At 49.1% G+C, this 25,806-nt stretch overlaps 5 protein-coding genes across 5 annotated transcripts; all 5 read right to left on the bottom strand.

Annotated features, from left to right (window-relative positions):
* Nucleotides 1-3,051: 3,051 nt before the first annotated feature.
* EI90DRAFT_2915621 (ubiquitin-protein ligase) lies at nt 3,052-5,829 on the bottom strand (the record flags this gene model as incomplete). Its single annotated transcript, XM_039054553.1, has 9 exons — nt 3,052-3,195; nt 3,260-3,512; nt 3,572-3,603; nt 3,662-3,782; nt 3,842-3,979; nt 4,038-4,331; nt 4,379-5,432; nt 5,492-5,612; nt 5,677-5,829. Coding segments are annotated over 9 exons (2,310 nt in total), but the record flags the coding sequence as incomplete, so codon positions are not given.
* A 6,876-nt stretch (nt 5,830-12,705) lies between these two features.
* EI90DRAFT_3121512 (uncharacterized protein) lies at nt 12,706-15,945 on the bottom strand (the record flags this gene model as incomplete). Its single annotated transcript, XM_039063404.1, has 10 exons — nt 12,706-12,786; nt 12,857-13,112; nt 13,172-13,203; nt 13,261-13,381; nt 13,437-13,531; nt 13,871-13,916; nt 13,978-15,364; nt 15,427-15,550; nt 15,622-15,841; nt 15,923-15,945. The coding sequence occupies 10 exons, from the start codon at nt 15,943-15,945 to the stop codon at nt 12,706-12,708; spliced, it is 2,385 nt and encodes a 794-aa protein (XP_038917914.1).
* Nucleotides 15,946-17,354: 1,409 nt separating this feature from the next.
* Nucleotides 17,355-20,825, bottom strand: EI90DRAFT_3121511 (uncharacterized protein; the record flags this gene model as incomplete). The annotated part of the gene is made up of 12 exons (XM_039063403.1): nt 17,355-17,438; nt 17,517-17,772; nt 17,835-17,866; nt 17,924-18,044; nt 18,100-18,237; nt 18,294-19,863; nt 19,927-20,050; nt 20,128-20,270; nt 20,304-20,353; nt 20,430-20,495; nt 20,558-20,620; nt 20,674-20,825. The coding sequence occupies 12 exons, from the start codon at nt 20,823-20,825 to the stop codon at nt 17,355-17,357; spliced, it is 2,799 nt and encodes a 932-aa protein (XP_038917913.1).
* A 520-nt stretch (nt 20,826-21,345) lies between these two features.
* EI90DRAFT_3051342 (uncharacterized protein) lies at nt 21,346-22,013 on the bottom strand. Its single transcript, XM_039059833.1, has one exon. The coding sequence runs from the start codon at nt 21,782-21,784 to the stop codon at nt 21,518-21,520; it is 267 nt and encodes an 88-aa protein (XP_038917912.1). The 5' UTR covers nt 21,785-22,013; the 3' UTR covers nt 21,346-21,517.
* On the bottom strand, nt 21,649-22,938 carry EI90DRAFT_3051341 (uncharacterized protein). The gene is made up of 4 exons (XM_039059832.1): nt 22,870-22,938; nt 22,682-22,814; nt 21,903-22,621; nt 21,649-21,832 (listed from the first exon to the last, which is right to left on the bottom strand). The coding sequence occupies exon 3, from the start codon at nt 22,566-22,568 to the stop codon at nt 21,969-21,971; it is 600 nt and encodes a 199-aa protein (XP_038917911.1). The 5' UTR covers nt 22,569-22,621; nt 22,682-22,814; nt 22,870-22,938; the 3' UTR covers nt 21,649-21,832; nt 21,903-21,968.
* Between the last annotated feature and the right edge of the window lie 2,868 nt (nt 22,939-25,806).

Raw genomic sequence — 25,806 nt, 5'->3', positions numbered from 1 at the left:
TTCTAATGAAATAATATTTGATGCTGATTTGCGCGCGCAGCACCCGTGTGAGGTTGCAGCAGTACTGGCACAAGATTGTTCCTAGTCAGAGTTTGCCTGGGGCTAGCGAGTCATCTGTAAAGATGGTGCGAGCCCAGGAACTGCTTGTGAAATGGTTATTGGTGAATACGGATGAGACTGCAACGATTTACTTATGTAATATGTTTATAACACTGTACACGTTGCATGTAGCTAGTGTGTCTGAGTGTTTACAATTTGATTTTTGCAGCATTTGAACGGACTGATAAAGCGTTGGAACGTATTACTTAACAAAGCGTCGAAATGCGTTGAGAGCCTCTTACCGAAAAACGAAATATCGGGGAAAAGTTGTGCGAGCTAGAGCCCTGCCAGTGTTCTTGTGGAGTAGGAGGAGTAGGAGGCATTATCAGATCGGACCACTATTTGAAATTTTACGCAAATTTACGTACACATCGCTCGCCCCAGCTGAGCACAAATATTCCTCCTAACTCCCACCAACGTGCCCCTCGTTTCAACTCGAAGGGGGAATCTGGGAAAAGACAACAGTTTCGAGTCTGGTACGGCCCCAACATTCTCTATGCCTTCTCCAATTTCATAATCAATCTGTTCGTTGCTGCCTATCCATCTATTGGCCATCTCGCTAATGCAGAAAACACTAGGACATTCTGAGATTCAACAAACTCCTAACTCACGCTCACGCAGATTCAACATCCTTCGTGAATTCCTCATGCATCTCTATTGACATGTTGTTGACAGGAAGTGCTGCGCTTTCCTCATTGATGACCCAATGCTTGGGAGTATGTAAATGCCGTGCTAGCGCAAGGTAACTCCTTTTGCCGATCTGAGGGTGGTGCTTGCACAACGTTTCCCCGAGATTTCGTTTTTCGTAGTAAAACGAAATTCTGGGTTTTCCGACATCACTAAGGGGCGTTATTAGGTTTAGTCGATATGCACTTTATTGCGAAAAACGAAATATCGGGGAAAAGTTGCTGCCAGTGTTTCTATGGATTAGGAGGCATATCGCTTACCGAGTTGAATACAAACAATGACCAACAACATGCCCCTCGCTTCATTGGTGGGCTGCCCATGCGTGCAGTTAGTTGGAAGTTGGTCTGCATGTAAGTAGGCAACTGGAAGGGGGAATTTGGGGAAAGACAATAGTTTTGAGTCTGGTACCGCCCAACATTCCCTATGCCTTATGCCATCTCGAGACTCGACGTACTCCTAACTCACGCTCACGTACGTAGGTTCAAAATCCCTCGCGCGTGAATGAAGGACACATGCAATGACCCTAACACCTCCTGCGACCACTGAATCTATAGGGTTATGCCACAATGGGGCCGGGGTCGGACCAGATGATAGTATATAGACCGTACCGCTCAAGTGGAATTATTGACGCAAAATATGGTTCAAGCTTGAAATTCCAACAGAATGCTGACTCTAACAGGCTCCTACTCCTCTGTTGACATGTTGTTGGCAGGAAGTGCTGCGCTTTCCTCATTGAGAACTCAATGCGTCGGAGTACGTAAATGCCGCGAGGTCCTTTTTGACAGGATTCTTGCTCGCACAACTTTTCCGTTTTTCGCAGTAAGATCATCTACCCATCCATCCATCCAGAAAAAGTGAGCCCCAGTGACCTTTGTAGAGCTAGTTCTTAGACTTGACTAGCATGCCGTTTAACCAAATCACCCGTGACCTGTTGGCGTACTATACCGCACATCGTCCGAGAACTGAGGACGTGTGGTACGGCCCTTGGACCAACCATTCTCACGACACTCTTCCCACCCGACGAGGGTTACATTGTTACCCCACAACGCAAACTTTATGATGAAGATGGAATTACCAGTCGCATGCCTAACTTCGTTTTGGAAGTTGCGAGGATCGAAGGGTCAGATCTTGATGTGCGCACTGTGCTCATCGTTGAAATCAAAAACTCCCATCATTGGCCGGACATCGTCGACCGTTTTCTTCAGCAACTCAATCACCAAATTGACTACGCGTTCGGGGGTTCCGCGCGCAACAAATTGTACTGGGTCGCAGTAGTCGGTCCGCACTGGCGATATGGGGTGAAGGAGGACGACGGACAGGATGACGGCCCCACCCGCAGTCTTACGCCCCTCATCGAGTGGCACCACACTACTCACGACGATGCGTCTTTTGCTGGCTTCCAAGCGCTTGCTGCCCTGGTGCACGCCCTGTGATTTGAACTGACAGCTGGCGACCACCGTTGCACCACAAGCTTCAGCTGTACATTGCTGTTGAGCAGCTACGGCTCAGGGCTCCTTGCTGCCCCTGAAATTTGTTGTTTATGATTGTACTAGTATTGTTGCAAGGGCCGCACGGTTGTCCTCGCAATTAAAATGTGACGCTATATTGCTAGTCGTACTATGAGGGGTGTTTCTCAGCCGGAGAGTATCTCGGGGCAGTGCATCAGCCGTAAACGATCGAAATTATACACATATTGCTACAGGCAGAGTAGGGGAATGTATTGTATAGAGGAAAAAGTCGGGTGTGGGTGGAGTGGCAACATCAATGACGTGTCGACACACATCAAGTAGGGAGTGCAAATGTCGTCAAAGCGGCGATATCAGCAGACACTGTATGACTCTACGGTGGTTTGGAATTCGCGAAATTTTCACTCAGAACGAAAAAGGGGACATTGGTAGTCCAAGCGAGGCATAAGGAAATGGGGAGGCTAAGCACACCGGTCTAGTTCCCGGCGTGAATTACGGGCGTAGCGTAATTCATGGCTAGATGACCTAGGTTGTATCTCCGCTGAGTTCGGCATTTCTTCACATCCGTGTTGAGCTGGGAGAGCATGCGGTCCAGGTCGGGCATAAGCGAGAAATCTCATGGAAAAGGCACAAACACATGCAAACGATCATAAAAAACAGGGTGGATGCAACCTTCACGGGCGAGTGAGTCGAGGTACGCGCATGTCGAATCGATGTAAGCGTCATCCCCCGATCAGTCTTGTGAAATAGTGGTATTGAGCACCAACAGAATGGAAACTTCTGGCATAGTGAGTCTTGCTTATTTTTGCCTGTGAAGGGTGTCAGAGGCCGTTGGATCATTCAGAAAGAAGGAAACCACAGACCACGGACCAACGGTCTCCTCCACGGCAAGAGTCAACTTACGCTCCAAGGTGCCGTAATCCCTGTAAGGGGGCAAATCGATCTGCGGAGAATGGAAGACTCAGGTCAGGTATCAAAACGAAACGACGAACGACGGTGATGCATACACGATTGAGAGAGGGGTAACTCATCGGCAACTGGCTAGGGTCTCCAGCTTTTTCAACTGTGAACCGTTGAGGACCACATGGACCTCGGAGAGCCTTGAACCCGTTGATGGGTATACGCGATGTTCCAGTAGCGAACTGAAGCAAGCAAGACCTCCGCTCGGTCGACCAGCCTCGAATAATTTTCCAGAACCACTGAATGGCTTCATCGTTCGCCTTGTAACCACGATAATCCGTATGCTCCGCCCAATCATCACTACAAACGTGGACAATGAGCATATATGGTTGAATGGCTCATCTAACCGAGTCACATACACATCGATATCCGATATGCCTCCGATGAGAAGCTATGGAAAGGGATTAGTAACTGATGGGCCCTAGATATTGAGTTTGTTGAACACTAACCCCAAGTTCACGCTCGTCGAACACATTAATGAGTTCTTGAGGGATCAGTTCGTTGAAACCAGACATGAAAGCGTCGAACTGTTCCTTCACACGACGAACAATACGATACTCGATGACGGTCCTGCACAATTGAACCGGAGGCTGAGAAAGTCAAAAATATGTGATAATCAGTGGACTCACTCGACGTATTCTCTCTTATTCTCCTCCGTCACATGGATTTCAGCACCACCAGGCTTGAGATCTATCGTTAAAATCTCGCCGAAACGATCTTCCTTGGTGGTGAACGTCTCGTCGATAGCATCCGTAATATCATTCTCCCTGTTTACCGTCCAATAAGAGCCACTCTTGTCAAGATAAGACGGAAATATACACTTACAGCATCCAAGTCATATGGTGATACAGTTCACCATCGACGCTTTGCAAGTCATCGAGGGTAATCTTCTTTTTCAGAATCATCTTGTAGAAACCGGCGACGAAGTTGGCGTCCAGGAATCGACGGTGCAGGATGGCAAGACCCATGATTCTTCCGATAAATTTGAAATAGTTCAGATGGTCGGAGTGCACTCCAGAGGCAGGGCTGATCTGGAGGGTGTGGTTGTCTGCTCCCGAGTACTCGAACAGACAGTAAAATGGTTTAAACATCTCGTGAGAGAGCAAGAAAAAGAATTCACTAATGCAAGAATAAGCAGCTGACTCGACAATAGATCAATGACCCACACTGACCTAGGAGGACCATCTTCGCCGTCGAACGTGATCATCAAGCGCCTCTTCAAATCGCTTGGAGTCTGACGCATGATATTTACGTAACTATCCTCAAAGATGTAGTTTCGCCGAATCTCAATTTGGCAATCACCTGGCTGGTTCCTCATCGCAGGTTGAGAATGGAAATAGATAAGCTTGCGATGGAAGTCACGCTCGTGCTGTGGTACGTTCTGATCGAGCGGTGATGGAAAACGGGGATCATCCCAGCTCGTCGTCTTGGAATTATGATCAACGAAGTAAACCCGAGCGGTAGACGTAAGACGCATCTCCCATCCAGAGGGCAAAGGGCTAACATCACGTTCAAGTGTTTGGATATGAATCTGACTACGAGGATCCACCAAAGTGTTGGTTTGTGTGTTATCTTCCACGTAGTAAGGGCGACCTTCAGGTGTGTGCCTTTCTTCCCATCCAGCGGGAAGAGCCTCACTTCCAGTGGTCGTCTGCGCTTGGGTGTTCGCCGTCTGGCTGTTGGAAGGTCTGTCCCATGTCGTAGTTCGTGTATTGTGATCGACGTAGTAAGCATGACCAAGAGGATCCACCCGGCGTTCCCACCCAGGGGGAAGCAGGGCATGTTGGCCTTCGCAAGGACTGAAGTCTGGCGCGTCGTTCGTTGTTTGAGCATTCGGGGAAGTGGCAGGTGCTTCTGTAGCCGTGTTTGGAACTGGAAACGGAATACTTTCCGGGTCAGTTGCTGGAGAGGTGGTCGTGCTAGCGGGGTGACTCCGAAAGGAGTTGGAGTGCTCAAGAGTCGAGGCTGCTGGAGAGATGGGTGCCGATGCCGAGATCGGGAACAGAACCTCGAGGGCATTACCAACCGGAGAGGTATTCCCAAGGGTGTTTGTGGAAGTGGACAGGTTAAGGTGTCCCGACACGGCAAAGAGGTTTCCACCTGGCTGAGGTGAATCAAGATTTGGAACAGGCATGTTCATATCCGTGGACAAATAGACTGTAAGCTTTCCATGAACTGCGCGGTCGTCATTTGACCTCCTAAGGTCAAGGGTGAGCGTTTCTAAGAGAACATCGCGCTCAGCTAACCATTAGACCGTGTGAGTACCCTGCCAGCCATACCTCGCACTTGGCTATGGATATCGATCCAATCCCGCAAGCAGAAATCGACGGCTCCGAGGAGCACTCGATCCTGCTTCTTAGATTTCCTCTGATCAAATATTTTCACGGCGATGACAGACGACTCATTGACGTTACTGTGTGAGGGTCTAGGTCAGCACGTAGCGCAGGGGGGCGTGCATCGATACTTGCACGTCGAAACCTTCGTTCCAGTACGGATTACGAGTTCCTTTGATGGTGCTGGTTGTATGCGTTTGCTCCGTATCTACAGCTATCACAGCAGAGGGGTTGGGGGTCCTGAAGATACGGGGCTTCGACAAACCATCTGCCGCGACAACTGTCCAAAGAAAGTGAGTACCGATACTAAGCGCTTTCACCCTTCCCGTGCTTGCACTTACTTGTGATGTGCAATTTCTTTATTCTGATTGATGATATCGAATTAGTGACGCTTAATGACTGACATCGTGACAACCCAAGAAATACCCACGCAAGGTTAGACGCAGTAGTCATGAATTTGCCCTTATCCCTTTTATAAATAATCTAGTACTAGCCGCCTTCGATGCTTGTTCTACGACGAAGTGGAGGGCTGTCACGGACTCCAGCCCACGGCACTTCATCGCGCTTAAATACCGGACACCTGTTGAGATTTGCAAATTGTACCGCCCCGAGGCTTTCTTCACTCCGCCAAGATAAAATGCGGAAAAAAACCGACGGAGCCGAGGAAGGGCTGTGCACTTGTGCGTTGGCGCCCAGACCGAAAGCATACGGCCTCGTGCTACGTATTCCCAACAGGACTGATCTTCCGCGTTGCTGACGCGCCAGCTAGCGCTAACGACACTGAGCGAGGGCGGCACTTGCATGCGCACACAAACAGTTAGTGAGCCCATTTTGGCGGCGCGCCTCCTGGAAGGCGCATATGTCTCACTTCCATATCCCATGCGATGCACCCACACCTGAGACGACATGCACACTGTACAGCCAGAGAACCTTCACATTCAAATTCGAGCCTTGATTCTCAGCCACCCATCGCGTGCTTCACACCACAATCAATTTGCGCCACTATTGGTCATAAAACAGTGCCTTCCCCCCATACTATTGCTTCCCTAGAATCCGACTCATCTCTTGCCGAGTACAGTGCAAGCACTGGCACTATGACATAGAACTGTATCATGGTGATTTTCCATGTTCTAAATTGGCAGATCTCGAAGATTTCACAGCTAAACAACAGTTTAAGCGCATGCAAATATACTTGGCCCATGCTACGGCATGCTTAGACCCTCTAGTACTTTTTTGCTCTGCGTTAACCTTGATATCCCGTGCATCAATGTCATTATTAATCAAGAACTCCCATGCGCGGCGGAGGATGACAATAGGAACGCGGGGGCAAGCTAGGCGGTAACGTGTAAGTGCATCGCGTGAATGTGGGGGATGGAATGTGGACGTAAAAGAAATGGAACACAAGACATCAGATATGAAAGACGACAGGAAAAATGTTATCTGTCGTGCTTTCCTTTTAAACGTTGTCCTCATTTCCTGCAAATTTCAGCCATTTCTCCATTGTCTATTGGTAGTTTTCCCTGAAATTACTTTTATTGAGTTTATCTAAAAGGCATCTACATGAGGTTGTTAGAATTCTTGGTATTATGGTGTTCGCTATGACCAACTCACGTTTGGTGATGTTGAGTCGTGTGGCGTTTAGATTTACACCTATTGCCTTTCTTGGTGGCGTCCGTGCCAAAGTCAGTGCGCATTCATAGCGCCTGACTATAAAACCCCAATTTTTGGACAACCCAACCTTCCCTCAGTTCACATACAACGGGACTGAGGTATGTTGGTTATATCATGTTTAAATCATGTACTAAACATTAGTCCACCAGCGATAAACTCGCTAGGTGATTACTTTTTAATCTATTCTAGTTCACGTACAACGGGACTGAGCGATAAACTCGCTAGTCCAACATTTCGTCTTATAGGTTACGAGCCCCGTTCACTCTGAACTTCGTCCTACCTTGTGAACTCCATATCCCCTTCCTTCCCAATGTCCAACACCACTGCAACCGCTAGTGCAGCTGCCAGTTCCTCAACAACAACCATCTCCCCAGACAGCTCCCGGTTCCCCATTAAAGTCTTAGACAATGAGGGCAAGAATTACCGTACGTGGGCGTCTAGGATGAAGTCGATACTTCAGATAGGAGAGGTTTGGGAGGTCGTGCAAGACACGTCAACAGGCGGCGTTGCCATGCCAACGCAACCAGGCCAAGACCTCACGGACTGGTTGAAGAAGGATATGAAGGCGTTAACGTATATCAAGTGCTATATAGGTGACGAACCTATCATGCTAATTGATGAAGCACCCCATGCTCGCGAAGCATGGAAACTCCTTTCTAATCGCTACAACGGTCGTGGTGCACACGATGCCATGATTATCCACGGTGATCTGTATACTTTCCACATGGACGACTCTAAGCCGCTGGAGCCACAGATCAATGAAATGCGACAACTCCGCGCCCAACTATCCGAAATGGGCCGGAAGGTTGATGAAGGTGACTTCGTCATAGCTCTTGCCAAAGCACTCCCCGCTACGTATCACGCCATAAAGACCTACGTCATCGTCCACGTCGACGATGTCAACACCGTAACCTCCACAAGCCTAATCCGACACATACTCCAAGAAGAGAAACTCAGGAATAACGACCCTGAGATCGCCGCCATGTTCACCAACGGTGGAAAGTCTGGCCGTCGTGAAAAGAAAAAGTCGAGTGGCTCGACAACGAATACTGCCAAACCGGTGGTTCGTTGCTCGAATCCTAAGTGTGGAGCACTAGGTCATACAATAGAACAATGTTGGTCGGAAGGTGGAGGGTCGGAAGGGAAGAGATCGAGACACGGAAGGGGGAAGGGCAAGTCAAAGTTGACGACGCCGAAGGAGTCGGCCAAAGTCGCAACCTCTCCTGATGAAAAAGACAAAGTCTTAGTCGCCGGAGCTTCAGACTTACTAAGTGCAACACTCACTGGTAATGAACGTTGACGCTCCGAGTGGATAGTCGATTCTGGAGCCACCGCGCACTTATGTGGTAATCGCGAGTGGTTCATCTCCTATCGTCCCCTTGATCCTCCTCGAAAGATCGTCCTAGGTAACAAAAAGGTAATTTTAGCGCCGGGCATTGGACAGGTGAAAGTGACTTTTCTTACTGGAAACTCACCTGGAAACACCATCATTCGCAACGTCCTCTATTGCCTGAAGATCGCCCATAACCTTTTATCCGTCATCCAACTCAATTCATCTGGCGCATATGCAACGTTCCTAAGCGGAAAGTGTGAGATCTTTGACTCAGCGGACCAGCTCATTGCTGTTGCCAACGCCGAGAACGGTTTATACCGATTACCTGTTACGGTCATAGCCTTGGAGAAGGCTTATATCACCTCCTCCCACGCTGCCAACTCCTACTCCTCCAATATCGCACGATCGATTACCGCCAGCGCATCATTGGATGTGTGGCACAAACGCCTTGGTCATATCTCGAAAGAATCTATCCTCAAAATGATCAGAAGCGGGATGGTAAAGGGCATGGATCTGATTGGGAGTGAAACGCAGGACGAACCAAAATATTGCGCAGAATGCGAGGCGTCCTCACACCATCGTAATCCTATCCCCTCCGAAACTCATACTCGCACCGATCAAGTCCTTGGCAGAGTTTTCTCCGACGTATGTGAGACCAAAACTGTAACGCGAGAAGGTTTTAAGTATTTCATCACCTTCGTTGACGACTTCAGCCGCTATCTTACCGTTTACCCGATGAAGAAGAAGTCCGACGCGCTCGACAGATTCAAAGAGTATCTTGCCGAAGCGGAACGCCAGACGGGGTCTAAACTCAAGATCCTCCGCACTGATGGTGGTGGCGAATATTTCTCGGATGAGTTCTCGTCGTACCTAAAAGGAATCGGAATCGTTCATGAGCGTACAAATCCGCGAACACCGCAGGAGAACGGTGTAGCTGAGAGAGTCAACCGGACTCTAGTCACCATGACTATCGCTATGCTCGAGTCGAAAGTCGACCGCACTGCTTGGCCGTACGCGCTGCGACATGCGGCACTAATCAAAAACGTATCCCCCCACTCCGCACTTCCTCACAATCTCTCCCCCTACGAACGATACACTGGCAATAAGCCAAGTGTTACCATGATACGTACCTTTGGCTGTAAAGCCACCCTCCACATCCACCGCGATCTTCGTCGAAAACTCGATAATCGCTCAATTCTTGGAATCCATCTTGGCATGGCGCAAGGCAAGAAGGCCTTTGTTGTCTTCGATCCCAAGACTCGTAAACTCCACGAGTCCAGGGACGTTCACTTTTTTGAGGGAATGGATGGAGAATCGGAGCGGGTGACGATCGAGGTTGAATCACAAGATTCCCCGATGCACGTCGTTGTCCCCGCGAAGAGTGATGAAGGAGAGGTTAGGGAAATGGGAGATGAAGATGGTGACGGTGATGGTGATGGTGATCACGAAGATCGAGAGGAAAGGGGAAGTGAGAGCGATGACGAGGAGAAGGTAGATGGAGGAGACATACCTGTTAAACCTGAATCCAGGCCCCCTGAACCACGACGCTCAGGACGTATCCATCGTGCCCCCATCCCTGACGACGACGCTCGATACTCCGTTTCTTCTTACAATCGTTCGACGAGAGCCCCTGAAACAGTGGGCGTTAGTTGGGCGTTAAACGCGAATGTGGAAATACCACGGACTTACAAACAGGCGATGGACCGTCACGACGCGGGTTCATGGCTCGAGGCTTGTGTGGAAGAATTATCAGCATTAAGGGAGACGGGAACTTACGTCTCAGTGCGAAAGCGAGACGTCGATGCTCAGAATGTGGTTGGTTCGAGATGGGTATTTGCGATAAAGAGAAATGCTAACGGAGAAGTGGAGCGCTATAAAGCGCGCGTGGTTGCAAAAGGTTTTAGTCAGGTCCACGCGATCGATTACGACGAGACCTTCGCACCTGTGGTCAAATGGACCTCCATTCGAATACTCCTAGCCCTATCCGCCCGTCTCGATCTCGAACTTCATCAAATGGATGTAAAAACCGCCTTCCTCAACGGCGATCTAGAGCACGAAATCTACATGGATCCCCCTCCTGGATGCGATGATTATGGGTGGCCCGATATTGTGTGGAAGTTGCAGAAGAGCCTCTACGGACTCAAACAGGCGTCACGCGCCTGGTACAAGAAGGCGAAAGCCGAACTCAACAAACTCTACTTCACGTGCTGTGAATCCGACCACGCAGTATTCATTTATTCCTCCCACGCCAAATTCTGCATCGTCGCTTTATATGTCGACGACCTCCTCATCGCTTCAAATGATCTCAACTTACTTCGAAAGAAGAAGAGGCAGCTGCGTTCTGCGTTCAAAATGAAAGACTTGGGCGAAGTTCATTGGTTTCTTGGACTGGAGATTACTCGCGATCGCGCACGGCGCTTAATTACCGTTTCCCAATCACGATACGTGTCTGACATTGTCGAAAGATTTGGCTTTACTAATTCTCGCAGTATTTCAACTCCCATGACCCCTAACCTTAAACTCCTTCGCCACGATCAACCCGATCCTGAGATCAACACCCGCGAGTACCAATCACGAATAGGCTCCGTTATGTACGCGATGCTCGGTACCCGACCGGACATTGGCTACGCCGTCACCACACTGAGTCAGTACTCATCGAATCCAGGGGAAGAACATTGGATCGCCATCAATCGACTTCTTCGCTATCTCAACGCCACCAAAGACTACAAATTGGTCTACGACGGAAAGTCAAAATACGACGATCACACTGGATATTCCGATTCGGATTGGGCTGGAGACCCAAGAGACTTTCGTTCCATATCTGGTTTCGTTTTTATAATGGCTGGCGTGGCTATTAGCTGGAGCTCGAAGAAGCAGACATCTATTGCGCTCTCGAGTACAGAAGGCGAGTACATGGCAATGACTCATGCTACTAAAGAAGCACTTTGGATCCAACAGTTCCTTCGTGACATACACTTCCCTCTCGCCCATTCCACTTCCTTACTCGTCGATAATCAGGGCGCTATCGCGCTGGCGTCAAATCCCACCTTCCACGCTCGTACGAAACACATTGGCGTTCGACATCATTTTATTCGCGAACACGTTGAACACAACGACATCACACTCGATTACATTTCGACGAACGACCAAGTAGCCGACGTCCTTACAAAGGCTCTGGCGCATGAAAAACATTCGAAGTTCCGTACTGCGATGGGATTACATGAGTAGATCTAGCGAGTGGGCGTGTTAGAATTCTTGGTATTATGGTGTTTGCTATGACCAACTCACGTTTGGTGATGTTGAGTCGTGTGGCGTTTAGATTTACACCTATTGCCTTTCTTGGTGGCGTCCGTGCCAAAGTCAGTGCACATTCATAGCGCCTGACTATAAAACCCCAATTTTTGGACAACCCAACCTTCCCTCAGTTCACGTACAACGGGACTGAGGTATGTTGGTTATATCATGTTTAAATCATGTACTAAACATTAGTCCACCAGCGATAAACTCGCTAGGTGATTACTTTTTAATCTATTCTAGTTCACGTACAACGGGACTGAGCGATAAACTCGCTAGTCCAACATTTCGTCTTATAGAGGTTTTCATCGGTTCCTATGGAATCCTTGTTCTGTGGTACTTCCAGCCTTAGCTATGTGTGTGGGCATGGGAAAGAGTTTCCATGGAGGTTTTTCTGGTTGGTTTTATAGTCAGATCTTACCTGACCAGGTTTCAGGCACGGGACACGGTAAATGGAACTGGGATTCAGAGATGTGGCAAGAGAACGGGGTGTGGGAGGCGCTTACACGAGAAAAATCAGTATGTATATCAAGGATGAAGTCTCTGCACAGGCCGGGGCGAAGGAGTGCGATTGACAAAAATTGGCGACGTGTCGATTTACAGCAAGTAGAGAAGGGCAAATGTTGGTGAGGTGGCAGTGAGCAGCAACTTAGACACACTGCATATGATGGTTTGCAAATGTTGTTCACTAACAGGAACATAAAGCAAAGAGGGCAGCCAGAGGAATAAATATGAGGCCATGGGTAACTTAGTAACTACCGACCCCAGTTCAGCCCGGCAGGGGCCATAAGCATAGCGTGATTCTGCAGCGGCAATTAGATGAGTCGCGTTTCCGAGTTCGCATTTCTTTCACATCCGTGGTTCATGTTGAGTCTCCCCCCCCAATGGCAACAAGCAGCTGACCCTCCAAGGTATCGTAATCTTCGTAAGGGGGAAAATCAATCTACAAAGAATAAGAAAATGAATGGCATCAATGATCAAAAACGAAACGACAAATGACGATGAGTGCATACGCGATTGAAAGGGGGACAACTCGTCGGCAATAATTGACTAGGGTCTCCAGTTTCTTCGATCGTGAACTGTCGAGGACCGCTTGGACTTCGGAGATCCTTGAACCCGCCGACGGGGATACGTGACGTCCCAGTAGCAAACTGGAGCAAGCGAGACCTCCGCTCAGTCGGCCAGCTTCGAATGATTTGCCAGAACCACCGAATGACTTCATCGTTCCTCTCGTAGCCACGATAAACCGTGTGCTCTTCCCAATCATCACTGGAATCATAGAAAATGAGCACATATAGCCCAACAACCCATTGAACTGAGCAACATACACATCGATATCGGATATGCCTCCAATGAGAAGCTATGGAAAGGGATTGGAGACTGATACTTCCAGATATTAAATTTGTTGAACACTGACCTCAAGTTCCCGCTCGTTGAACACACTGATGAGTTCTTGAGGGATCATTTCGATAAAACCAGACATGAGAGCGTTGAACTGTTCTTTCACACGACGAACAATATGGTGCTCAATCACCGCCCTGTATAATAGATCCAAAGGTTGAGCAGGTGTATAAGATAATCAGCAATACTTACTCCACGTATTCCTTCTTATTTTCCTCCGTCACGGGGATGTCAGCACCATTAGGCTTGAGATCGATCGTCACAATCTCGCCGAAACGGTCTTCCGTCTTTTAAATATAAGGCTATGGCACGTAAGTGTCTCAGACTCGTGTTAGAGATCTATAAATTGTATGTACCTATGGTGCGTAAGTGTCTGCGCCAACAGTTAGACAATTTTTGTAAAGAATAATAAAATCTATCTCACCTCAGACTCGTGTTAGAGATCTGAGGGAGAGGGAGTCCAAAAAACTCCCTTCTTATACGCGAACTACACCAGTGGCGAGCCCGTCGCACAAAGAAGAAAAATGGGGTGCAAAAGACGTGCCCCAAAACTTCACTTCCGCCACCAACAATCAACACCGTCCTCGCCACTCCGTCGTCGGAACCGATTGTTGATATTCCAACACCGTCATATTGAACGTCTCATTGACGATATTCGTAATGTTATTCTCCCTGTTTAAACCGTTTGGCAATAAGAGCCGCGCCTATCGGGGTAAGACAGCTGCATACTTACAAAATCCAAGTCATATGACGTTGGAGTTCGGCATCAACGCTTTCCAAGTCACTGAGGGTGATCTTCCTCCTGAGAATCATTTTGTAGAATCCAGTGGTGAAGTTGGCATCTAGGAATTGGCGATGGAAGATGGCGAGACCTATGACCTTTCCAATAAACTTGAAATAGTTCAGATGTTCGGGGTTCATGGCAGAGGAAGGGTTGATCTGAAGAGTATAGCTGTCCGCTGCCGAGTACTCGAACAGAGAGTGGGATGATCGAAACATCTCGTGAGAGAGCAAGAAGAAGAATTCACTACACAACTTGGAAGGGTAAACGGACAAACTCAACAACAGACTGATAATCTCCACTGACCGAGAAAGACCACCGTCATCAAGACCAAGACCATCTTCCCCATCGAACACGATCATCAAATGCTTCTTCAAATCACTTGGAGTTTGACGCATGATATCCGCGTAACTATCCTCAAAGATGTGGTTTCGTCGAACCTTGATGTGACAGTTACCCGGTTGGATCCTCATTGCATCTTGAGAGAAGAGGTAAACCTGCTTGCGACGGAAGTCATGCTTGTATTGGGGTACGTTTTGGTCGAGCGGTGATGGCAAACGAGGATCATCCCAGGTCGTTGCCCTGGTGTTATGATCAACGAAGTAAACGCGCTCTGTAGACGTAAGCCTCATCTCCCACCCAGAGGGCAAGGGGGAAAGCTGGGAAACGCGCTGAGGCTGCACCATGGTCTCATCCCCATCACGTTCAAGCATTCGGAGAAGTGCATGACGAGGATCCAGCCAAGTGGTGGTACGTGTGTTGTGGTCAACATAGAGAAAACGGCCCTCAGGTGTGCGTCTTTTTTCCCATCCAACGGGCAGAGCCTCCTTGGCACCTCTAGCGGTTATCTGCGCCTGAGTGTTCGACGTCTGGCCTGGAGTGTAGGAAGGTCTGGTCCACGTCGTGGTTCGTGTGTAGTGATCGATGTAGTAAGTGCGACCAAGATGATCAACTCGCCATTCCCATCCAGGGGGCAACGGGCCATGCTGATCTTCGTGAAGATCGAGGTTTCGCATGTCATTCACTGCTTGAGCATTTGCGGAAGTGGCAGCTGTGTCCGTCGCCGCGTTTGTAGCTGGTGATGAAATACTGTTCGAGCTGATCGCTGGGGAGGTGGCGTTATCAGGGTGACTACTACGAAGGGAATCGGAGTGCTCGAGACGGGTATCCCCAATGGTGCTTGTGGAGGCAGACAGGTCAAGACTCTCCAACGCAGCCACCGCTTGGGACATACCAGGATTTGGATTAGGCATGTTCGTATCTGTGGATAAATAGACTCTGAGCTTTCCATGTACTACAGAGTTATCACCTGGCCGCTCGAGGTTTAGAGTTAACATTTCTAAAGAGTTCGCCCACGCTCAGTTGGTCATTAGACTGGTTGAATACTGCTATCGGTCATACCTCGCCCTTCACTATGGATATCGATGTGATCCCGCACACAGATATTGACGACTCCAAGGAACCCCTGATCCGGCTCTTCAATTTTTCCCCGATCGAGAACTTGAATTGCGAGGACAGATGATTCCTTGACGTTTCTGTGTGGATCCGGAACTCAGTCAGCATGTATCGCAACATGATGGAGCCGTGGATTGATACTTGCACATCGAAACTTTCGTTCCAGTACGGATCGAGAGTCTTTTTGATTATACTAGTAGTGGCAGTCTGTTCTGCGTCTACAGTTATGACAGCGAAGGGGTCTGGGAACTCGAAGGCATCGCGCTTCGATAGTCCATTTGCGGCGACAGCTAGGAAGGTGTGAATCCCAACAGGCACCACAACCCATTCCGTGCTTGCACTTGCCTGTGATGCGCAGTTTCTTTGTTCTGGTCGAGCGCAAAAAAGGAGGTCGGATCAGTGGCGCTTGGTGGCTCCAAAATAGCCCAGCAGCCATGCTCACGCAATGTTAGAAACAGCAGCCATGAAATCACCCTCCTTTTCCCTTTCCTACCGGCCGCTTTCGATGTACGTTCTACACCAATGAAGACGAGCTACAGATTCCTGTCCACGACAGGGGTTGTCGCGCTCTCGCACATCTCAAATACCATGGTTGGGAGTTGAGGCACTTGCGCCGCCTTGTCTTTCCTTGCTCGGCTAAAGGATTTCTGACGCCCAAATTAATCATTAATACTGAGCAAAAGGGGTACTTGCCGGGAGAAGCACAATCCCCGGTGAGGCGCCTCCCATCCCCCTCAAAACGGTCACTTCCCTATCCCTTAGCGCATTAGACCCTTCCTTTTACCCGAGACCGCTTCACACCAACAGTTCGGTATAACGGTCCACCCCAAAATTCAAGCATCGACGCTTTGATCATCAGTTCAGCGGCGAGACGTGTTCCCAGGCCGGGCCCAACCACCAGACTGACATAAAGCAGCTGTGCTTCCCCGGAATCCGAGCTCTGGAATGCCTCATCTCTTGCTAAGCAAGCACAAGCACAACTGGTAGTTGTGAAATAGAACCGTATCAGGGTGATTTCCCATGTTCCAAATTAGCAGATCTCAAGCGCGTGCAAACAAGGACATACACACTACGTCACAGCCCCTCCCAAAACCCTCAATATTCTACATGTAATATAGCGGCTGAAAATAACCATGAGTAAAGTACACAATAGTTGCATGGCCGGACGAACAGTCAAAAAGGTTCGCGGAGTAAATGTGAGATGTGCACTTGTGCGTTGGCACGGCGCCTAGACCGAAAGCATACGGCCTCGTGCTACGTATTCCCAACAGGACTGGTCCTCCGCGTTGCTGACGCGCCAGCTAGCGCTAACGACACTGAGCGAGGGCGGCCCTTGCTAATAAGAAATGTACACGCAAACAGTCAGTGACATACGTAAGTGCATCGCGTGAAGGGATGCAATCTATTACATGTGGACGCAAAAGAGATGGAACACAAGACATTGGACATGGAGAAATGGGGTGCAGAGCCAGGTTTCAGGCACGGGACACGGTAAATGGAACTGGGAATCGGAGATGTAGCAAGGGTGTGGGATGCGCATACACGAGAAAAATCAGTATACCAAGATGGAGTCTCTGCGCAGGGCGAAGGAGTGCGGTGACAAAAATTGGCGACATGTCGACTTACAGCAAGTAGAGAAGGGCAAATGTTGTTGAGGCGGCAGTCAGCAGCAACTTAGACACACTGCATATGATGGTTTGGGCAAGGTTTCAAATGTCGTTCAGTCACAGGAAACATGAAGAAGAAAAGAGGGCAGCCAGAGGAATAAAAATGAGGCCATGCATACTACCGACCCCAGTTCAACCCGGCAGGGGCCTATAAGCATAGCGTGATTCCACAGCGGCAATTAGATGTCTCCGAGTTCGCATTTTTTTTCACTTCCGTGTTGAGGCTCCCCCTATGGCAACAAGCAGCTGGCGCTCCAAGGTATCGTAATCTTCGTAAGGGGGAAAATCAATCTACAAAGAATAAGAAAATGAATGCTCCGCTCAGATCGATGATCAAAAACGAAACGACAAATGACGATGAGTGCATACGCGATGGAAAGGGGGATAACTCGTCGGCAATGATTTACTAGGGCCTCCAGTTCCTCCGATCGTGAACCGTTGAGGACCGCTTGGACTTCGGAGAGCCTTGAACCCACCGAAGGGGATACGTGACATTCCAGTAGCAAACTGGAGCAAGCGAGACCTCCGCTCAGTCGGCCAGCTTCGAATGATTTGCCAGAACCACCGAATGACTTCATCGTTCCTCTCGTAGCCACGATAAAGTGTGTGCTCTTCCCAATTATCACTGGAATCGTAGACGATGAGCACATATAGCCCAACAACTTCCCATTGAACTGAGCAACATACACATCGATCTCGGATATGCCTCCAATGAGAAGCTATGGAAAGGGATTGGAGACTGATACTTCCAGATATTAAATTTGTTGAACACTGACCTCAAGTTCCCGCTCGTTGAACACACTGATGAGTTCTTGAGGGATTATTTCGCTAAAACCAGACATGAGAGCGTCGAACTGTTCTTTCACACGACGAACAATACGGTGCTCGATCACCGCCCTGTATAATCGAACCAGAGGTTGAGCAGGTGTATGAGATAATCAGTAATACTTACTCCACGTATTCCTTCTTATTTTCCTCCGTCACGGGGATGTCGGCACCATTAGGCTTGAGATCGATCGTCACAATCTCGCCGGAACGGTCTTCCGTCATGGTGAACGTCTCATTGACAATATTCGTAATGTTATTCTCCCTGTTTTAAACCGTTTGGCAATAAGAGCCGCGCCTATCGGGGTAGTGCACACTTACAAAATCCAAGTCATATGACGTTGGAGTTCGGCATCAACGCTTTCCAAGTCACTGAGGGTAGTCTTCCTCTTGAGAATCATTTTGTAGAATCCAGTGGTGAAGTTGGCGTCTAGGAATTGGCGATGGAAGATGGCGAGACCTATGACCCTTCCAATAAACTTGAAATGGTCCAAATGTTCGGGGTTCATGGCAGAGGAAGGGTTGATCTGAAGAGTATTGCTGTCCGCTGCCGAGTACTCGAACAGAGAGTGGGATGGTCGGAATATCTCGTGAGAAAGCAACATGAAGGATTCACTACACAACTTGGAAGGATAAGGGGACAAACTCAACAATAGACAAATAGTCTCCACTGACCGAGAAAGACCAAGACCATCTTCGCCATCGAACACGATCATCACACGCTGCTTCAGATCACTTGGAGGCTGACGCATGATATCCGCGTAACTGTCCTTGAAAATGTGGTTTCGTCGAACCTTAATTTGGCAGTTACCCGGTTGGCTTCTCATTTCACGTTGAGAACGGAAATAGATGAGCTTGCGATAGAAGTCACGCTTGGATTGCGGTACGCTCTGGTCGAGCGATGATGGCAGACGAGGATCATCCCAGGTCGTAGTCTTTGTGTTATGATCAACGAAGTAAACACGAGCAGTAGACGTGAGGCGCATCTCCCACCCAGAGGGCAAGGGACCAAGCTGGGAGATAGGCTGACGTTGCACCGTGACCTCATTCCCATCAGGTCCAAGCGTTCGGACAAGTGCCTGACGACGGGGATCCACCCAAGTAGTCGTTCTGGTGTTGTGGTCAACATAGTAAGGGCGACCTTCAAGTGAATGCCTTTCTTCCCATCCAGCGGGCAGAGGCCCACTTCCAGTGGTTGTCTGCGGACCATTTGCACCTACAACAGCGGTGGCACCACCAGTGGCAGGAGTGGCACCTCCTGAACGTGAACTGCTTGCAGTCCCCAAAAGGTCATCCGCCGGAATGCGACGATTGGCAGTATCAGTATCCTGCTGCGCTTGAGTGTTCGCCGTCTGGTTGTTAGAAGGTCTGTCCCATGTCGTAGTTTGGGTATTGTGATCGACGTAGTAAGTGCGACCAAGATGATCAATCCAGCGTCCCCATCCAGGGGGCAACGGGCCATGTTGATCCTCGTAGGGATTGAACTTCCGCGTGTCATTCACTGCTTGAGCATTTGCGGAAGTGGCAGCTGCGTCCGTCGCCGCGTTTGTAGCTGGTGATGAGATACTGTTCAGGTTAGTAATCGCTGGGGAGGTGGCGTTAGCAGGGTGACTACTACGAAGGGAATCGGAGTGCTCGAGAGTTGAGGCTGCTGGAGGGCTCGATACCGATGCAGAAGCGGGGGACAGAATATCAGAAGTATCACCGATGGAACGGGTATCCCCAATGGTGCTTGTGGAGGCAGACAGGTCAAGACCTTCCAACGCAGCCACCGCTTGGGACACACCAAGATTTGGATTAGGCATGTTCGTATCCGTGGATAAACAGACCGTGAGCTTTCCATGTACTACGAAGTTATCGTTTGACCCCTCGAGGTTCAAGGTGAGCATTTCTAAAGAGTTTACCCCACGCTCAGTTGGCCATTAGACTGGTTGAACACTGCTATCGGTCATACCTCGCCCTTCACTGTGGATATCGATGTGATCCCGGACACAAATATTGACAGCTCCAAGGAACCCCTGATCCGGCTCTTCGATTTTTCCCTGATCAAGTACTTGAATTGCGATGACAGATGATTCCTTGACGTTTCTGTGTGGATCCGGAACTCGGTCAGCATGTATCGCAACATGACGGAGCCGTGGATTGATACTCGCACATCGAAACCTTCGTTCCAGTACGGATCGAGAGTCCTTTTGATTGTACTGGTAGTGGCAGTCTGTTGTGCGTCTACAGTTATGACAGCGAATGGGTCTGGGAACTCGAGGGCATCGCGCTTCGATAACCCATTCGCTGCGACACCTATTCAAGGAAGATGTGAGTCCCAACAGGCACCATAATCCATTCCGTGCTTGTACTTGCCTGTGATGTGCAGTTTCTTCGTTCTTGGTCAAGCGCAAAAAAGGACGTCGGATCAGTGGCGCTTGGTGGCTCCTAAAATAGCCCCAGCAGCATGCTCACGCATTAACGTCAGAAACAGCAGCCATGAAATCACCCTCCTTTACCGGCCGCTTCCGATGGTACGTTCTACACGAATGAAGACGAGCTACGGATTCCTGTCCACGACAGGGGTTGTCGCACTCTCGCACAGCTCAAGCACTGGTTGGAATCGGGGCACTTGGGCCGCCTTTCCTTGCTCGGCCAAAGCATCTCTGACGCCCAAATCAATCATTGGTTATAACACTGAGCAAAAGGGGGTACTTACCGAGAGAACTGCAGTGTTGGCATTGACACGATCAGACCACCAATCAGACCATTTTTGGTCTGATTGTGCTTCCGACAAGGGTCCATTGTCTCAAGGTCCGAAATACGGAAGTAGCCGATTTCCAACCAGACGAGGGATAACCCGAGCCTCATGTGATCACCTTGCGGCTATTTCCGCGAAACTCGTTGCCGACACTGCCGACATTGAACTAGCGAGGTCCCGGCTTTAGCCGACAGACAACTGATGGGACAATTCGGACCATGGGAAAGACGTTGTCTACTGAATCAGACCTTCGGACTTCGGACCATGCGACCATTTGGGACCATGTCTGCCCAACACTGGAGAGAAGGACATCCCGGTAACGCGCCTCCGATCCCGAGCGGCTCGTCAAAGCCTTAAAATGCTCACTTTCCAATCCCCTAGCTCATTGGACCCTTACCCGAGACTGCTTCACACCACAGTTCGGTATAACGGTCCACCCCTTCAATCTTAAAATTCAAACTTCGACGCTTTGATCATCAGTTCAGCGGCGAGACGTGTTCCCAGGCCGGATCGACCCAACTACCAGACTGACATAAAGCAGTTGTACCCCTCCAGTTCACTATTGCTTCCCTGGGATGCTAAGCAAGCACAAGCATAACTAGTAGTTGTGAAACAGAACCGTACTCAGCCCATGTTCCAAATTATGTAACAGATCTCAAGCGCGTGCAAACAACAACATACACACTACGTCACTCACAGCCCCTTCCTCCCCCACACACAAGCGTGGTACTTTTCCGTTCAATAGCATGTATAACCTTGATATCCGATAGCATGATCAATCTCAACTCATTCTTCGAAAACCCTAAATATTCGACATGTAATATAGCGGTGAAATAACTACCCAATAGTTGCATGGACAAATGGTCAAAGAGGTTCGCGGGGTAAATGTGAGATATACTGCCATATGCATACGAAAAAGAAAGAAAGAAGGAAGGAAAAAACTGAAACATGAGACTCGGATCGGCGAATAATTAATGATCGTCATCATGATGGTTACAGAATGGCTCGCCAAGTGCTGAACAGAGAGAGAGGGAGGGAGGGAGAGGGAGAAGGTGCACAAGGCGGTCATCGAGTATGATAAAGAAGTGGTCGGTTCGAACAACAAGTTCACGGACGTCTTGTAATGATCAAAGAAAAACGTAGATCAGACTTTCAGCTGGAATTGAGAAAAGAAAAGAAAAACTCACGCGACAAATGTAGCACGAGACTACTGGAACCACGACCACTGAGATCGCTTACAGGGTTAGGCGATATCAGAACCCATCAAGGACATACTCCTTCTTCCTCTTGAGAATAGGTAACTCATCATCATGTTTAGGTGAACCCAACCCCGCACGGAGAATGAGTTCCTGTGCACGTCGTCGCCTCTCCGATTCCGCCCGTACGTCATTATACCCATTCAAGTGAAGGTTACGCGACGACGAATGATTATTATTATTATTGCCGCCGTTAGACGTTCGAGAAGCAACTTGGGTAGGATATGTTGTCACTGAGTAGTTTTGCGTCACTTGGAGCGCTGCCGCTGACAGTGGCAAGGTTACAGGGGCAGCATCCAGCGTCGTTTCATGCGAGCGTTGACGCTCAGTGCCAGTCTCCTCAGGAAACGCAGCAGCTTTGGCGGCTCGCGCATAAAGTACGTTGTAGCTGTTAGGGGCATTGTTCAAGCGGGATTTGTTGAGTAGCACGAATTCGGGAGTGCTTGGGCGGGAGGTAGGTTGTTGGGCATTAGCTGCCGAGGAGCGTGAATCGGATTGGATACAGGTGAAAGGATGAACGGCAAATGGATCAAAGCGGCTCAAGCTGGCGGTGCTGGCTGGGCCAACGGTAGGAGAGTTTGTGGCAGAAGACGACATGACTTATGTAGTGCGGGTGTGTAAAGTCGGGATGGACCGGTGCCGGATATCAACTTTGAGGGAAGAGGGTGAGGAATGTGAAGGCGGGGAAAGAGAGGAAATCTAAAGCGCACTTTTATAGATGGAGGAAGGGGAAAGAATAAAAAAACAAGAAAAAAAAAGGGGAAAAAAAATATAGGAGGACTGAACTTTCAAACGGAGAATGTCGCTGGTTCTTTACCGGTAATGTAATTCAAATCCGCTTAGGTAAGCACATGATACAGCTTCCACGGAGTTTCGAGTTCGCAAACCAAAAAATCAGCCAATTGCCCGAATCTGACACACATCTTAAGCCATTGACGAAGAATACAACCAGAATTAAACATTTCCCCCTCCCCCCCCGACCGTGGAATTTATCGAGTTCTCTCGTGTTCAACGGACCTCCCAAGGGTACCCCCACCACTCGGTAAACCATCAGTCAATCAGGCCCCTGCAGTCCAGCCCTCCCACACGGAACCCCCAGCCGCATGGTGTGTCCCTCTTTCTCTCTTTCTCCATACTGGGATGAGTAATGTGGGTGGGTACCAAGATCAAGACCACGCTTAAAGCGCGACCCTACTCTCTTTCCCATCCTTCCATCCTTCTCTCTATTATCAGGGGCCCCTCGGCAAATCCACACATGACCATCCCATCCCAAATTTAACAGTAAACGCGTGCGAAAAACAATAATTACCCTTCGCTTTGATACATTTTTGCTCAATATATAGGAAGCTGAAATGAAACCAGGTGGTCAACTTGAAAGTCGCAAGCCGTCGCCCTTTTGCCTAAAACTACTCCTTCCGGTCCGTCGGACGCTGATAGGTGCCCTCCTTCCATGTCAGCTGAGCAAGAACTTGAGTACGATTCAATATTAGTGCCCTGACTCGCCAACCCGACCCTAATTGAATTGATCGAGAGATAACTTTTGTTTTCCCTTCACACCCCCATTACACTAGTTGTGGGCATGTTTTTCTTTGACGAAGGGTCGTCCAAACGAAGGGGGGTGGGGTGTTAATCGGAACGTATGTTGGCTGCGATCGCCGACTAGGCCACCGATCCTAGGACTAGGATCAAGCCTCACACATTCTATGGAAGATCGCTGGATGTCTTGTTTTCCCCCTTTTTTGTTTTTACTGAGCAACTTTTCAGAGTTTGCCGATTGAAGGAAATTGATCCTTTTTTGCTCTACAGATAACAGTCGTGTTAACTAAATGTCCGACCAAAAAAGGATTGATCCTCAGACAACGTGAACAAGTGTTTTGGCGTGAATATCGTGAATCGATAAGTGCCTTGTACATGCTGAGTGAGAAGAGAACTGCACTGAAATGGGCGTGTGGGAATTTTAATTACTAGCGATTACACCCCCTGGCACGGGGTGTACACGCTAAGGAAGGGGGTGTAATAACAGCCATCAAGGAATTGGATTCCGAGCGTATCATACCGGCAAAGCGTGCTAGTAGGAGCTAGCATATCGTCAGGAATATCCATCCGGGTAAAAACCGGTCCCTGAATACGGAACCCTAGTGCAGCGAGCCTTTGGCTGGTTATCTTCTCCATTTTAGTATAAATTGGAGATGTCTGTGCACCCCTATTGTAGGTTATCTCACGGCCGCGCCGGCGTTATCAGGACAAAAAGCCTATCAGGCACCCCCACGCCGCTGTGATAACTCTCATCTCCGCCGTCACGAGAAGAGGCCACATCTCAGGTGATCACTCACATGAAGCAACCAACCATAACAACTGAATGGCTTCAGCTCACCTGAGCGCGCACGGCCAATATTGCCCTGCGTGATTTATTCACACGCGTGATCCCAATTCAGGGCACACACGATCTCTAGTTGGTAACAAGTTTGATGGATGGATGGATGGATGGCTGGATAGATGAGTTCCTATCATGCCTGGACCCCTCTATCCCTCCATTCCACCCTGCACCTTCCAGAACTAAATCTAGGGCTAGTTAGTGGCGTGTTATCGCCAATTACTCTTCACGTGCAGGGCGTGCATGCAAAGCAGTTCGGACCTTTTGTTTTGACAGCACGAAGGGAGAACAAGCCCTAACTGGGGACTTTACTAGCCTCTCCCCCCATATCTCTCACATGAATGCATGACGTCACCCGGCATATGTGGTATCCCTGACCGAGAATTGCATCTTGCAATATAGCCGCTCTTACCATGATGTGCATCGCCCGCGCGCGCGCGTTAGAGGTGCCCTAAACGGTCCCACACAGCATGTACACCAGCGCTACCTGTCTGCATAGCAATTCTAGGCTCTGCCTAAAGGGGTATTTCCGCGATGAAAATAGCAGTTCCTGCCCAACCCGCACGCAGAGCTAGGCATGAATCATGCTGTAGCAGAAAAAGCTCGCCAGATTTGCGTCGCCATACATACATCGTCTCGCTTCGTCCCATTGTTCATAGTGAGACCTATCTGCATCCACCAGTTCTTGCTCCGAAGCCCTGGGAGATCTGATTAGTACCCACGCAGAAATACCTCCATACAACCGTCCCACGTCATCAAGCCTATATGGTATGTGGACTTGCGGTCAGTGAGAAGTCTCAGATCTCAACAGCGGTGCAATCAGCCCTCCAATTGTATGTGCCAAAAGATGCAAAAAAAAAAGTTAGACCATCTTTTCTCACAGAAAGCTTCGCCAAATACTTCCCCCAAAGCCACCATCATTGATCGAAACAATATAGTGAAGTCATCCCGATAAGCTATTCGCAGATCCGGAGAGACTCCGCGATCCCTCCCCTTCCCCCCCCTCCAGGACAACGATCCGTCGTCAATCATTTCAAAGATGTGTTTATATGCATTGATAGGACCAATGCCATCTATGCAGAGTAGTCAAAAAATACCCTGAGTGATTTTGGCCCCGAGCCGCCCACACTTTGCCGAACCTCGGGTCTAACGGTAAACAGTAAACCCATGCCAAAATTGGCATGTAGTAAGACTCAAAACAGTACGGTACAGCACTTGTACCGCGTCAACTCGAAAAAGCCTGCAGCAGTTGTTGCAACGCCGATATACCGGTACGTGTGTATGAGAGGAAGTACTGACGTAGTGACTTGATTTGGTGAGAGAGAAGGGAGAAGGTTCTTGGATATGACATCCGATAGAAAACGTGGTGTCAATAAAGAAGACGTACTCCAAGACATGCTTCCAAGTTATAAGCGAATTGTGGTGGAATGGCGAGAAGCCTGAGGGCTCGAACAAGAATTC

This window comes from Cantharellus anzutake (assembly GCF_015039405.1).
Source record: "Cantharellus anzutake strain C23 chromosome Unknown EI90scaffold_16, whole genome shotgun sequence".
Classification (NCBI taxonomy): domain Eukaryota; kingdom Fungi; phylum Basidiomycota; class Agaricomycetes; order Cantharellales; family Hydnaceae; genus Cantharellus; species Cantharellus anzutake.
Note: the sequence above shows the minus strand (reverse complement) of the source record. Positions and strands in the feature narration are given on the sequence as shown.

What these genes read in the sequence shown, in the direction of transcription:
- EI90DRAFT_3051341 (XM_039059832.1), bottom strand. Translation starts at nt 22,568, where the DNA reads ATGTCGTCTTCTGCCACAAACTCTCCTACCGTTGGCCCAGCCAGCACC.
- EI90DRAFT_3051342 (XM_039059833.1), bottom strand. Translation starts at nt 21,784, where the DNA reads ATGACCGCCTTGTGCACCTTCTCCCTCTCCCTCCCTCCCTCTCTCTCT.